We start from the raw sequence: 13142 nt of genomic DNA, 5'->3' as shown, positions 1-13142 counted from the left end.
CCCCTTCTTGTTGAGAATTCCCAGCCGAGCTGATTGTGTTGTACATGCATGTCACTTTGAAGAGATTAGGCTGAGTAATTATCTGCTGACAGGTGAACAATGCCCTAGAAAAATTAAAGTTATCAAAGTGGGCCACTTGACAGTTGACTTTAGATGTGAATGACAGATAGTAGTGATATTACTAATTAAAAGAGGTCTTTAATTAAAACCACAAAACCACAGGGACATTACAAAAAAAATCTAAAAGAGAATAACAATTTGCAAAGGATTTGAACAAAGCACTCCACGATTGGATTCTAGTAGAAAAAGTGGCGCAAAACACAACTGAAGAAAAAAAACCTGACCTGTACAGTATCCTGTATGTGGAGTCAAAAATGTTTGAAGTGTTTGCTCACTTTTAAAATCATGTCTGCACGCTCTATTGACCCATCAGCTAAAGCCTACAAAGATAATAAAATGAGCCAAGATTTTTGAGGCAGCACAACTATATTAGCTAAGGTCTATATTTACACAGCTCTAAACTCCAAATAAAACACTGTCCAAGATGTAGTGCAAACAGTATTCATTCAGTGAGACCGAAAAGAAAGATAGCACTCTCTTTACTCATTTGTGCATACAAAAGGGTTATATATTAAGTTATAACACAAGGGTTTTTTAGATGGTATTGGCCTCTCGGTCAGACATGCTTTCCTTTGGAACAGCAACTTTGATTACGCCAGTTAATTTACCATTACATTTTAAATCCCACAAACAGAAAACAATATTTTACGTTGTTTAACTCAATGTTTGATTTATAGTTTATATTGTGCCAAATAACTGAAAATTTCCATTTTTCAAATGACATTTGAAAAAAAATGTCCATGACAATTTTTTAAAATATGTAAATAATGTAAAATCTCATATTTCTAACCACATTTTGGATTATTTTCTTTAAATTGAAAAACACTAGATATTCCATAGAACATGACAGTAAAAACAGACTGGGAAGGTGTTTTTGAAGTGGATGGAAACATGATCAAGTCAGCAACAGTCTGCTCTCTAGTGGTCAAGTGAAAAATCACTTTCACGGCAGATCCTTCTTCGTGTTAACTTCTTAAAACCTTTGCGTAAATCTTTCTGTATCTGTTATAATGTATGAATGAGTTATTTATCAGTCATTCAAATGAGTACTTGAGGAGTAGGTGAGCAACTCACCGATTGGATTGACGTCGAAAAAGTGTACCGGGGTCCGGAGGATGGCATGGAACATGCTGTTGTGTAAGGTTTGAGCCGAGCTCACCAGAACATTAAAGAAGACCAAGCAGCGGAGGAAGCCAAACAGTACTGAAGTGGCTGTTAAACCTGACAAAAGCACAGAAAAAAAAAATCCATCAGCACACTACAAAGCTATCTTTGTGCCTGTTCCAAGGTCAGCTATGCATTTAAGGCCAAGGGATGCTGAATGACACAAAAAAAAGCAGATATATTCCACTTAAGTTTTTCATTCAATAATGTTTTTTTTTTGTTTTCAATGGGGATCTTTCACTGTGAATACAAGGTGTGAAAGAGTGCAGAGGTTGGGAGTCACGGGGAGACAATCAGAACAATCCAACAGTAGACAACAAGAAAGGCACTGCTATCTCCCTGTACAGCTGAGGCCCATGTACACATACACTGGGCCTTGAAGGCCTTGGGCAACAGCCAAAGAACTGTGGATCTGTTCATTGAATGCCTGGCGTATTCAGAGACTCCACAGTACACAAAGAGCAATGTGCGCTCACTGAGCTTCACCTGCGTAAACACCTAGGTACAGGTCAAGGTCCAACTGCAGAGGGAAGCTGCCATTGAGGTGCTCTGTCACATTGACGCGCTTCTGCTCAGAGGCCCTGCAAGTCAGCCACAAAAAAACCAAAGTCTACAAGGACAAATAAACACAACAAAGAAATAAAACTGCAACATGAGGAGGCTGTACAAAACACACTTCTTTGGAGCTAAGGCACAAGGTCAATTGCAACAAGTAAAATAAAATGCCAGAAAACAGTTTGATTCAGTGTTCTTCTATTAAATCATTATTTTAGAAAAAAAACAATGTTCCTTCAGCTTACAAAACCTGCTATTATCTTACACCAGTGTTGCCAAGTTTGTGTGAAAGAAATAAAATCTCACCAGCAAGCGAGCCACCAGTCCTGTAGAACAAATGTAATCTAAAAAAACATACAAACGAGCAAACACACAAACACACTGATGGAGATTAAAATAATGACAGAAATAAACAAGCATCAAAACTGTTGAGTTTGACGACAAATGTAAACATTATTCAACTAAACAGAAAATACAAACAACTTAAATAATGTCAGAATTCTTTACAAAACTGATTGAAAAACAAATGCAATAAATATTCTGAAAAAATGGACTCACATGTGCTAAGGCATTAAGTAAAATGAGGACCAAGAGGAGCAGGAAGTTGGCGCCTGCCCTGAAAAACTTCACATACATACGCAGGCCGATGTTTCCGTCTGAGCGGCTTTCCTCCCCCGCAGGTTGCACTACCTACAGACAGACACTAGTGTAAATATCACCCAGAAACACGACTGATCAGGCTGTGATGAGCTGCAGGGGAAAAGTGAGTACCTCCTGCCCTCTAGTGGCTGGTAGGTAGCAGTTTTTTTTTTTTAATTTAGAAAGCTCGACATATACTTGTTAAACTTTATGGGGGAAAAAATTTTCCTTTACATATTACTGTAAAGTCAGATATACCTACCGCTGGCAGTGGCTCTGCTCCCTCAATCAAAGAGTACTGAGAGGAGGAGAGGGAGGACATAGAGGACTTTGAGTTGTCAGAGAGCGACATGGCACATGTCTCCTCTTCCTCCTTGTCCTCCTCTTCCTTAAGGGTGGTAAAGTCCAGTCCAGAACCCTGCAACTCATTGTAGGTCCCACGTGCCACCATCTGACCCTGATCATGGCATAAATAAGATAGAGATACATAAAAATAAACGTACAGACACAGTAATCTGCCAGGGACACAAAACACTTTATCAAGTAATTATCTCTGTGACTCATTGATGTTTTTGTTGTTGTTGATACATGCGACTCAAACCCAAAAAAAGAAAATCATTCCTGACACATTCATTTCTTGAATGTTTGATGCTGTTCATATTATGAGGTTCTTCATTTCTTTCATCCTCTTGCAAAATGACTACAGTATTTGGGAACTGATAGAGGTGATAACAGGGTTATGTGTACATACTTGGAAAACAAGTAAGAGAATAATTTAGATAAAATCAATAGAATCATAAATATAGATGTTAGAACAGAAAGTTAAGCTATTTCTCCTTTAACGTTTTAACTACAAAACCCCTCTTCAGACAGAAGTATAGTTTAGTGATTATTTTTCTGTTGACAAAAGCTGTGGTAAAGCTATCAAGGTTATATTTTTATTTTGAATCAACTATTTCCACGCAAACTTGAGAAATTTATCTAAAAGAATTTATAAATTGTATAGGCTACAGAGAATGTATATTTGACACTCATAAGATAGAGTTTATGGTGGAATATCTATAAAGTTATTAAGCTGAGAGATCCAATGTAATAAGACATCAGTGATAGTTCAGAACACTGATTGTAAACTGGAATTATACCCTGTGTATGTAATCATCAAGTATTCAGAGCACATGCAGAATCATGACTAATACCTTCACTTGTAGTCACTTATTTAATCATTTAAAAATGTGTAGTTCAAACCCCTACAGGACTCACTCTTATTCACATACACATATGTATCACTCACCTCCTTTAGGACGACAATCTGATCTGCAGCTTTCAGATACTGTAGTTGATGAGTAACCAAGATACGAGGCTTCTTCCTCAAAAGTCCACAAATGCACCTGATGAAAACATGTAGTTTTGATGACATGAATAAAACAAAGAACAATCAGATTATGTGGACTTTGCATTGGATTTTTTAATGATAGATAATACCTACTCTTCAAAGAGGTGTCTTCCCACCTCAGCGTCCACAGCACTGAGCGGGTCATCTAGCAGGTAGATGTCTGCATCCTGATACACTGCTCTAAAAACACACATATGGAGGTTATCTCTGGCATAAAGTCCATATTAAAAAGAGCATCAATAAGTAGTAATGCAGCACACCTTGCAAGGCTGACCCTTGCCTTCTGTCCTCCGCTGAGGTTGGCTCCTCTGTCCCCGACCATCGCCAGGTCACCACCTGGCAACAGCTCCATGTCCTGAACAGGATCCAATCACAACCCTTAACACACATTCACATTGGATTCAGCTGCTACAAACTATGCTCCCTAAGACTCTCCTAATACCTATGTAAGACTAACATAAGGTTATGTGACTTATAACACTTTGTTTTGAGTGATTTTTACTCTCTTGAGGGCGCAGGCTCCCAGAACTCTGTCATACTTCTGGGGGTTGAGCTCTTTGCCAAAAAGGATGTTGCTTCGGATCGTACCGGGTAAAATCCAGGGCTGCTGAGACGTGTACGTCAGCTCTCCTTTGACCTTTACCACACCACTTTCCTGACTCAGTTCTCCCAGGATGGCACTGAGGAGAGATGACTGACGTAACAAACACAAAACACACACACACACACAAATTTAATTTTCACATCTAAACTTAAAGTCAGATGAGAAGATTGATACCACTGGAACTCAGTATGGAACTGGAGCCAGGAGTCAATCAGCATGATCTGATGACTGTTAAAAGTAATAGTAACAGTATTTAACTCCTAACCACAAAATGTATTTCTGTTTGTGGATAAAAATAAAAAATAAATTATTACTACACATCAATTAGTAGGCACAAAATGTTTCTTAACTTGAGAGAACCAGGCTAACTGTCTCCATGTGCCTCTCCTCTCTAAGCTTCTTTTTTATTGTATCTTTATTTATATTTATTTGTATTTATTTAGCAAAAAACAGATGAAGACGGCAATCTGCAACTACCTCCTAGCAGCTGGAAGCACACAAAATGCTAGCACTATTACAATCCAACTTCTGAGTAAAGGATCAATTTGTAAAATAAGTGGAATCTTTGCATTTCCTTGACATTTAAATATTGAAAGTCTTTATTCTATCAGTCAGATCTTAAACACAGGTGCATTTCATTTGGCATTAAACTGCTAGTGATGAAGTTGACCTAGCTAAATCAGCGCTATGTTGCTGCTGACTAATGCTATTGAAAACATTACATCGATAACTATTTTAGGTTATTCACCATTTCTAAGGTTTACAATGTCTGCGTTAGAGTAAACCTGATCTTAAGAACAGACCAGGGGTCTCGTTTATAACCGTTGCGTACGCACAAAACGGGGTCTGAAACTGGCGTACGTCTTTTCCCACGCAAAGTCTGTGATCTATAAAAACAAACCTGATGGTAAAATGTGCGCACCGGTAAGCAAACTGTGACCCAGGCGTACGTTCATTTTGGAGGCATGGGAAATTGGCGACACAGACGGTGAAGTGGTGAACTGAAGCCTGCAGATACATATTGATGTCTCTTCCACATTTTATTTCACTAAATATCAAACTTTACTGACAGATCCACGTCATCATAATCATTCAAACCAATGGTTTTATTTATGCTATAAACGCGCATGGAGTGAGCCGTTTCCGATAAGTAACTTTCATTGTGAAAATATATAAACATAAAATAAAAAATAAAAATAAAAGTCCGCCTCACACATATTGCATCAGCGCCGTCTCGCCTTCATTATCCCGGACGGACCTCAGAGGACCGGACTTGTACACTAATGTAATCACTGATGTAGAGTTAAACATTAGACTAACACAGAGACCATAGAGCCTCCAGTTTTCATGAATATCTTTCAAAATCGTGCATTTATTATCAAGTGTGGTTTTTAGTTTTAATAAAGATGCCTGCGTCAAGACGCACAGAGCGCACAGAGATACAGCGATGGCTTCACACATTTCACCTCCTCCATACTCAGCACATCTTCATCAGCTGCACGTATTTATTCTGTAAATAATTCAAGTGTGGACATTAAGTTCGGGCATCTCTGACAGGATCATTAGGCCTATATATCCTCATAATGAGTCACAGAGCAGCCGGAGTTTCTCACGAAAAAATGTGACCAACAATCAAATGTTTTTGTTCGTTGGTCAAACTTTTGATTAATAATATCAAACAGTGAGGCAGACTGCTGACTGACGTGAGCACTCTGACAATATGAAGAAGTCAGTGTGGGTCCCGTAAACAGGTAAACATTGCAGATGTACTCGTGTGTAATGGTGAACGGCGGATGTTTGGGCACATAGGACAGGGTGAATGCAGCAGTGACGTGGTGTCATTCTCTGATTTATCTTCAGTTTGTGATCCACCTGCTGCAGTAAACTATCCATATGTTCATTTTATCCTTCACTTCATTCACAAACTCCTTTGTTTCTGGGTCAAAAAGTTTCGTTTGTTTGTCTGAACTTCCGGGTTTCGCCGTGATCCAGTGCTGGAAACCTTAGCTCCGCCCCCTCGTTTGTATGCTTCTTCATTCACGAGCTGCTTTGCATTGACTGTTTATGGTTGATTGTGGGCGTGTAGAGGGCAGAACATGGGACTAATCTACGTGCGCACATTTCCAGGTGGATCGTGATTTATAAAGGGAACATTATGTGCAGGTGTGCGTACGAACGGTTTTATAAATCTGAATCATTTTGTGCGCACGCCATTTCCAGGTTTTTGGTGCACATATATTTTTAGAATGGATTCTACGCACTCTTTTATAAATGAGACCCCTAACCTTTCCAGCACCAACAGGTCCGATTACTGCCAGGAGCTGCTCTGTCTTCACCGTAAACGACACGCTCTGTAAAGTTGGAGCCTCTAGCATCTGTGAAATAAAGTCAATAAAATGATATGCAGAAACTAAACTGTAATATATTTCATATGTTTCCAAGTGGATCTTGTTACACCCTTATTGTAAGAGAGCAAGAATACACAGACATGTAGCCCACACTACTCCTCACCTTATCCCAGTAGCATTTTAAATCCTCAATCTTCACCATATACTCCTTCTCTGCCACAGGAAGCCCCAGATAATGTGGAACGACTTCATCAAGCAGGAGAAAAGTCTTAAAAGAAGAATATTCAGGGATTCAGTTTTCATAGAAAGAAACCAACATATACATGTAACTTTGTCTTCTGTCTATGATACACTTACTTTAATCCTTCTTATGCTGATGAGAGACTCAGAGACCTTCTCTATGGCAAAGGGAAAGAAGAGGGTGATGGTGAGCCTCACTGCCCCATAGAGAGCAACAGCCATAAACACAATGCTAGCAGACAACATGTTGCCTGTGAGCACAAAGACACACACGGTGATGAAGATGATGATCTTGCTGCTCACAAAGAAAGACGCCATGTTCAGGCCACGCAGGTATGAGCTTTTCATGATCTTTAAGATCTCCAGTCTGTGCAGGAACAGGACAAGAAGTCAGTGAATGCTATTACTACATAATGCAGGAGCATGCAACAAAACATTTGAAAATCTAAATTTGTAAAATTTAAAGCACGATACAAAACGTTTTGAACAGATTGCAAAAAAAAGGTTAAAAAGAAGGTATGAAAAATAATCCTGGTGCAAAAGGATGCCACTGTATTGTTGTACAAGTTAATAATAAAAAAACTGAGAATAACAGAATAAAACAGTTCTATTGCTCCAAGTCCCACGGGTTTACTCTGAACTTGGAAAATCTGCTTATAGCTTCTTAGCTCCAAAAATGTGGAACAATTTACAACACTGTCTCAAGATTGACACTCTTGTTTCTTTTGGGCAGATTAAGACAAAGATCTCAAACCACTTTCCCACAGTGTGTAATTGTTTGTAATGAGAATTTATCCTAACCTGTCTTTGTTGTTTAATTTGTGCCCTTCTTGTTTGTTCTTTTGATTTGTATCTCGACATCATTGTAAATGAGGGAAACCTCAATGATTTTCGAGGCTTAAATAAAGGTTTGAAATGAAATAATGTCAGAAAACTGTCGCTCTGATGCTTTTTGGATTATACTCCACTCTCTCGGGAAGCTGCAAGCTAATCTGTCACTCAGCTTGTTTCAGGGAATTCATGTTGTTTTAGGTCAGGATTCCTTTAAGTGCCTTCACTCACAACATTTTAAACAAGGCCAACCACATTCTTCAACAGCTGTTCAAAGAATGCTCCACATAGGGGAAGTGTTGATACTCTGATGACTACTTCAGTGCTACTAAAAAACTTCACACTGACAGGCTGACGATGTTGTTTTTTTTTGCAATAGGATGTTTAACAAAACAATAAAAAATGTAATGAAGTTTTCAAAGTTTTACTCAAATCGTCTTGTTGCCAAGCCCAATTCTGAGGAGAAACACGAGGAGCACTCGACCAACCTTCTGACCTCATCCACTAATGCAGCGAAAGGCTTCTCCCACCCGTACATCTTTATAACACGGATCCCAGTGATGACTTCATTCATTGTGCGTATTCTGTCATCTGTTAAGACTGCAGTTTCAGCCCTAAAAAAGAACATGTACAATTGCAGCAAAAATATTAAGTGTGACACATCATGAACTCATAAATCTGGGAAATAACAACAAACCTGAGAGTGGAGAACAAACGTCCAAAAATAGCCTGCACTGGCATCAAGATAAACAAGACAGCCATTCCTGCAAGGCCTGATGGTCCGATTATATAAAACAGCAGTAAAGTTACAGTTGCTGCTTGTAGAGGACCAATCCACAAAAAGTGCAAATACAAGGTTATCTGTAAGAAGACAATATGGAGGGGAAAGTGAGGTGAAGTTTGTGTAACTTAACGACTTCCTCCATGTAAAATATACATTTAAATTAAAAACTCTCAGGTAATTACCTCATCAAATTTGTTGACGTCATTGGATAACAGGTTTACAATTTGTCCAGTGGTGGTTTTGGCCAACGCTTTGCTGTTGAGACAAAGAGCCTATGAAGAGAAATAAGGTGTTACATCAAGTCCTTCAAAATCACAAGGATATGAAAGAGGATATGATGCACATTGATGTAGTGTGACTAACCTTCCTATAGATCATATGACACATGGCTACTCTGATCTTCATGCCCGCTCGCTGGACGTGGTAGAAGTAGAGATGATGAAGAACGGTGATGGCGATGGTGGACAGGGAGATGCCTGTAGCGTAGCTGTAGGCCTCGTAGATGGCAGCATCGTCGGTGGGGTCATGACTCTCAAAATACTCAATCATTTTCCCGAGGAGCACTGGCTGAATGACTTTGAGAACTTCCTGATAGAACATTAGATCCAAAGACAATATAAGGATGTGCTGCTTTAAACCAACTTCTTTCTAACATGGGAATTTTGCTTTTTTTCAACCTGGGTTGATGCATTTAGGTTTTCCATGACTTGCAGGTTCAAACTGTTTTGGTATCGCCTCAAAATGATTACACTGCAGTCAGCAGCCCTGACACAGCTGGAGTGGCTGCAATGTAATCCTTTGGGGGTAATTACAGGTGAGCAAATGTTCTGAAAGTGTTTTATTTCTTTTGCATCTTCCAGGGTCAGATTGTAATTCTTAGTGTCATGAAAACTGAAAGGAACTTTGCAGTAAACTCTCCGTCAAGGGGAAGTATCTCTGTGAGAACTCATGGTCGGGAGAATTCTTGCAGGAAGAGGGTGGTAAAAAGAGGAGTCAGAGTAGGATCCATTTCATCATGATTTCAGACTCTTACAATAATTATCTGAACCTTTCAACGGAAAAAACAAGCACTTTTAGTGGACTTAACTTGCTTGTCTGTAATTGCCCCAAATGATTGTTGTGAAGCCATCAAAGCTGTACATTGCTGTGTCAAAATACATTAAACCACCTTAACATGTAAAATGAGACCTAGTATGGAAAATACAGCAATTCCCTTTTAATGCAATATATCTTTGCAGATGTGTGATTGTACTTTACCTCTATAAAAATGTATATTCCAATGAGTGAGTATGACCTCCAGTAGCACGTTACTAGAGCTTTAGTTAGACTAGGTGGGCGCAGGTCTTTAGCCGCCTGTTGAACCTCTGCGTTCCAGTACCTTTGACAAGAGAAAAGAAAAAGGCAGAGGTAATTAAGCTGTGTTACTCACAACATAATAAACCGTTTCAACACTTCAGGCTTCTTCAAAGAAAAAAAAAAGGTGAAATAATCCATTATTGTAATATCTTGCTTGTATGGTAATTAACTGACTAAGAATGCATCTTACACTGCTACAGACCCAAGTGTGAGGCAGTCTCTACAAGATGGAGCATTCAGTGAGAGGCTGTAGTCAATTATTTGTAGCACTACATCATTATGGAAAAATAATTAATGAGATTTTCCCATTTGGACTTCAGCATTGGGCTGAATTCTAATTGGAAACAATTAACAAGGTAACAGCTTTGCTTTGCTGCTCACTTTAATAAAGACTATGTCACTGTCCATCATTTGCCTTACTAGTACTTACTTAGTAGAACTTACTCCATACTCCTTTTTAGCAATGAATGACCCAATTATAGATTGTACAGTCCACTTTTTCTGGGAGATAATCCTCCCTTTGAACATAGGTGGTATTAACAAAGGGTCTACATGAAGGGTATCCCCTCAATAGAAGCCTGATTTAATAAATATATACATGTGTAAAAACATCGCTTACTGAAATTTACTAACTTTGACTAAAAATCTTTGCTTGCAAGGTGTTCAATTTTTTGAGAGCTTATTAGTAGGGCCCACCGATATAAGATTTTTGAGGCCAATACAGGGAAAATAAATAAATAAAGATATATCAGCCGATATCTTTCTCAGATGATCGATCTGTAGAGATATATATAGATATAGACATTTATTGAGTTGATCCCTCAAACGCAGTCATCAAACACTTGTGGAAGAGATCCACAATGATATGTGAAGATATCATGAAGACAAGATGATCAACTGGAAAGTTACTGTGCATGTACTTGCATCTCATCTCGACACTCTGGAGAGTGATAGTGCTTGTTGTAATCTATATAGTGCCCTCTGCTGGTGAAAGGGAACTGCTGGTATAATCTAATGAAACTCCACTTTTTGACTGATGAATAAATCTAGTTACATCAGCACATATCTGCGATACTTATTGGTTATGATATCAAGATTGCCTTGACTGGCATCAAGTGCTCATCCATACTCAGCTCCATATTAAGAAAGTATCAAGGCCATTACAGATACTAGAATCAGAATCGTTATAACTGTTTTAGAAAGTTGAAGACTGTTGAAGGGATGCCAATGGTGTCACTAAACTGGAAACCTCTGCTTTTACTTAAGATCTTGTCAGTAAAAAAGAAATGAACAGGAGTGGAACTAAGGTGTGTAACTGTTGTAGTCCAGTTAAGAGTTACAGTATAAGATAGGAAACCAAGCTTTCAAGTTCTGTAAATGGCCTCTGAGAGTGGCAGCCCCTTCGCTATAGATGTGGTTGGATTAGCGTCTCATCATGTGAAAGGGCTTTCTATATTTAGATGCCCTTTCCTTAATGTCAGCTCTGACACCAAACCCTGTAAAAAATAGTGGGTGGGTGGTCTGCCCCCATATAGAAAGTGTCCAAGCTGAGAGGTGACAGGCAGTGTGGTGGACATTCATGCGTCAGACGTTGGCGACAGCACAATTGGATTTTCTCCCCGTGATGAAGGGGGTCATCAGATAAGCTTGTGTACAGGTGGGTGAGGTTACACTGTCCTGGACACTCAGCAAGACAAACTTAGGTGTAAACTTACTCAGTTACTATATAATGAGGAATTTAGATTTCTTTTTTTCTATTGGACCTGATAAAAAAAAAACTGAAAGACTGATATTCAAAACTGCTATCATTAAATCAAAACCTGAAGGTGGTCAGTGTTTTTACTGTTAAGACAGCAAGAAGTTGGAAAAGATGAATAGAAAGGGGAGTAAATAAAGCCAAAGAGCTCTTTTTTCATGGTCCTTAGTCAACATTTCTTCATATAAATTTGAGTCAGGTTCGCGGTCAACAGTTTTCATGAAAAATGTTGTTTGGTCCAAGATGAAATTTGGTGTCAGGTCCAGTTTTTCATGAAAACTTTTGGTTAGGTCCATGATCAACATTTTTTCCTACAAATCTGAGACGTTTTTCCTGAGATTTTCAGCCTTTTTCCTGACTAGAGATGACGATTGGTCTGATTAATTTGAATTTAATGTAAATTGAAATGTTGTGAATTAAATGACCTACCATTGAAGCTCGTTGCCCAGTCTCTCTGAAGCATCCTCTGGGAGAACTTTATACATGTCATCTTCATCCAACTTTTTCTTGTAGCCAACTTTGAACAAGGGATTCAGCCAGCTGGTGATAAAGCAAATAAAAGTGCTTTGTGTCAAAGAAATCTCCCCTAGCCCATAGGTGTGCTTCACTTTGCCTGATGTAAATAAACAAACAGAAACAAACATTAACCAAAGTGTTTGAGCTTGTTGCTAGACGACCTGCTATCACATGCTGTCCAGTCAGTCCACAAAGGTTCAAATGTCACACATGAGAGCTTTAAGTTCAATACATGTCAAACACGGCTGTCACTTCTAGCCGGTTTCCTTACCAGAAGAAAATCTTGGAGAGAAGATTAGCTGAAGCCAACGGATTATCCTTCCCCTCCCTCCGCAGAGTCTCCATGCCCCCCTAAAACCGTTAAAGAAACCTGGAGACTTTCTTTGCAGGCTTGTGGCAAAGGAAGGTCGATAAAAGCTCAGAGAAAGAAGGAGAGAATAGAGAAGCAACTGTTAATTCCAACGTCAGTAAATATTACACCTACCAGACATGCTGGAGAGGATTACTACGCATAGCCGGTGTCGCTGTCAGGTGAACTCGCCGCTGTGTAGCCCCGCCCACCAAGCGATGATTGGCTTACAGGAGTCTCCATCACTTCCTAAACTACTTCGGTCATAAGGTCATGAACTGTAGCCTTTTCCACTCAAATCAATCGGTACTTAAACAAAAACGTATATCTTTTTCTTATCAATGAATCAATTATTTTCTTTGTGACACTTTGAAATGTTTCAGATAGTGTTTCACAAGTATCCTATCACATACATAGAATGCAGAATTATACTGTATGGAAGGATATAACATTTTATAAAATTCAATTTTTTTTTAAAACATTTACC

At 38.9% G+C, this 13142-nt stretch overlaps 1 protein-coding gene across 5 annotated transcripts in view; it reads right to left on the bottom strand.

Moving 5' to 3' along the window:
- LOC109984357 (ATP-binding cassette sub-family C member 4-like) overlaps window positions 1–12852 on the bottom strand; it is a 67506-nt gene extending 54654 nt beyond the window's left edge. For 4 of the 5 annotated variants that reach the window (XM_065962215.1, XM_065962217.1, XM_020634468.3 and 1 more), the window contains exons 1-19: window positions 12578–12852; window positions 12220–12330; window positions 9936–10056; window positions 9042–9266; window positions 8861–8950; window positions 8592–8755; window positions 8383–8508; window positions 7181–7430; window positions 6987–7091; window positions 6761–6850; window positions 4374–4565; window positions 4132–4226; window positions 3965–4051; window positions 3770–3866; window positions 2741–2935; window positions 2398–2529; window positions 2146–2183; window positions 1771–1865; window positions 1195–1341 (exon numbers count right to left, since the gene is read on the bottom strand). In XM_065962215.1, the coding sequence (XP_065818287.1) occupies window positions 1195–1341; window positions 1771–1865; window positions 2146–2183; window positions 2398–2529; window positions 2741–2935; window positions 3770–3866; window positions 3965–4051; window positions 4132–4226; window positions 4374–4565; window positions 6761–6850; window positions 6987–7091; window positions 7181–7430; window positions 8383–8508; window positions 8592–8755; window positions 8861–8950; window positions 9042–9266; window positions 9936–10056; window positions 12220–12330; window positions 12578–12651 (2434 nt within the window). In that variant the 5' untranslated portion in view covers window positions 12652–12852. The remainder of the gene's footprint in view (window positions 1–1194; window positions 1342–1770; window positions 1866–2145; window positions 2184–2397; window positions 2530–2740; window positions 2936–3769; window positions 3867–3964; window positions 4052–4131; window positions 4227–4373; window positions 4566–6760; window positions 6851–6986; window positions 7092–7180; window positions 7431–8382; window positions 8509–8591; window positions 8756–8860; window positions 8951–9041; window positions 9267–9935; window positions 10057–12219; window positions 12331–12577) is intronic. The other variant, XM_065962216.1, reaches the window with a different exon arrangement.
- Window positions 12853–13142: the final 290 nt, after the last annotated feature.

The sequence above is a fragment of the Labrus bergylta genome, chromosome 13 (assembly GCF_963930695.1).
Source record: "Labrus bergylta chromosome 13, fLabBer1.1, whole genome shotgun sequence".
In the NCBI taxonomy this organism is placed as follows: domain Eukaryota; kingdom Metazoa; phylum Chordata; class Actinopteri; order Labriformes; family Labridae; genus Labrus; species Labrus bergylta.
This window is presented reverse-complemented; position numbering and strand designations above follow the sequence as displayed.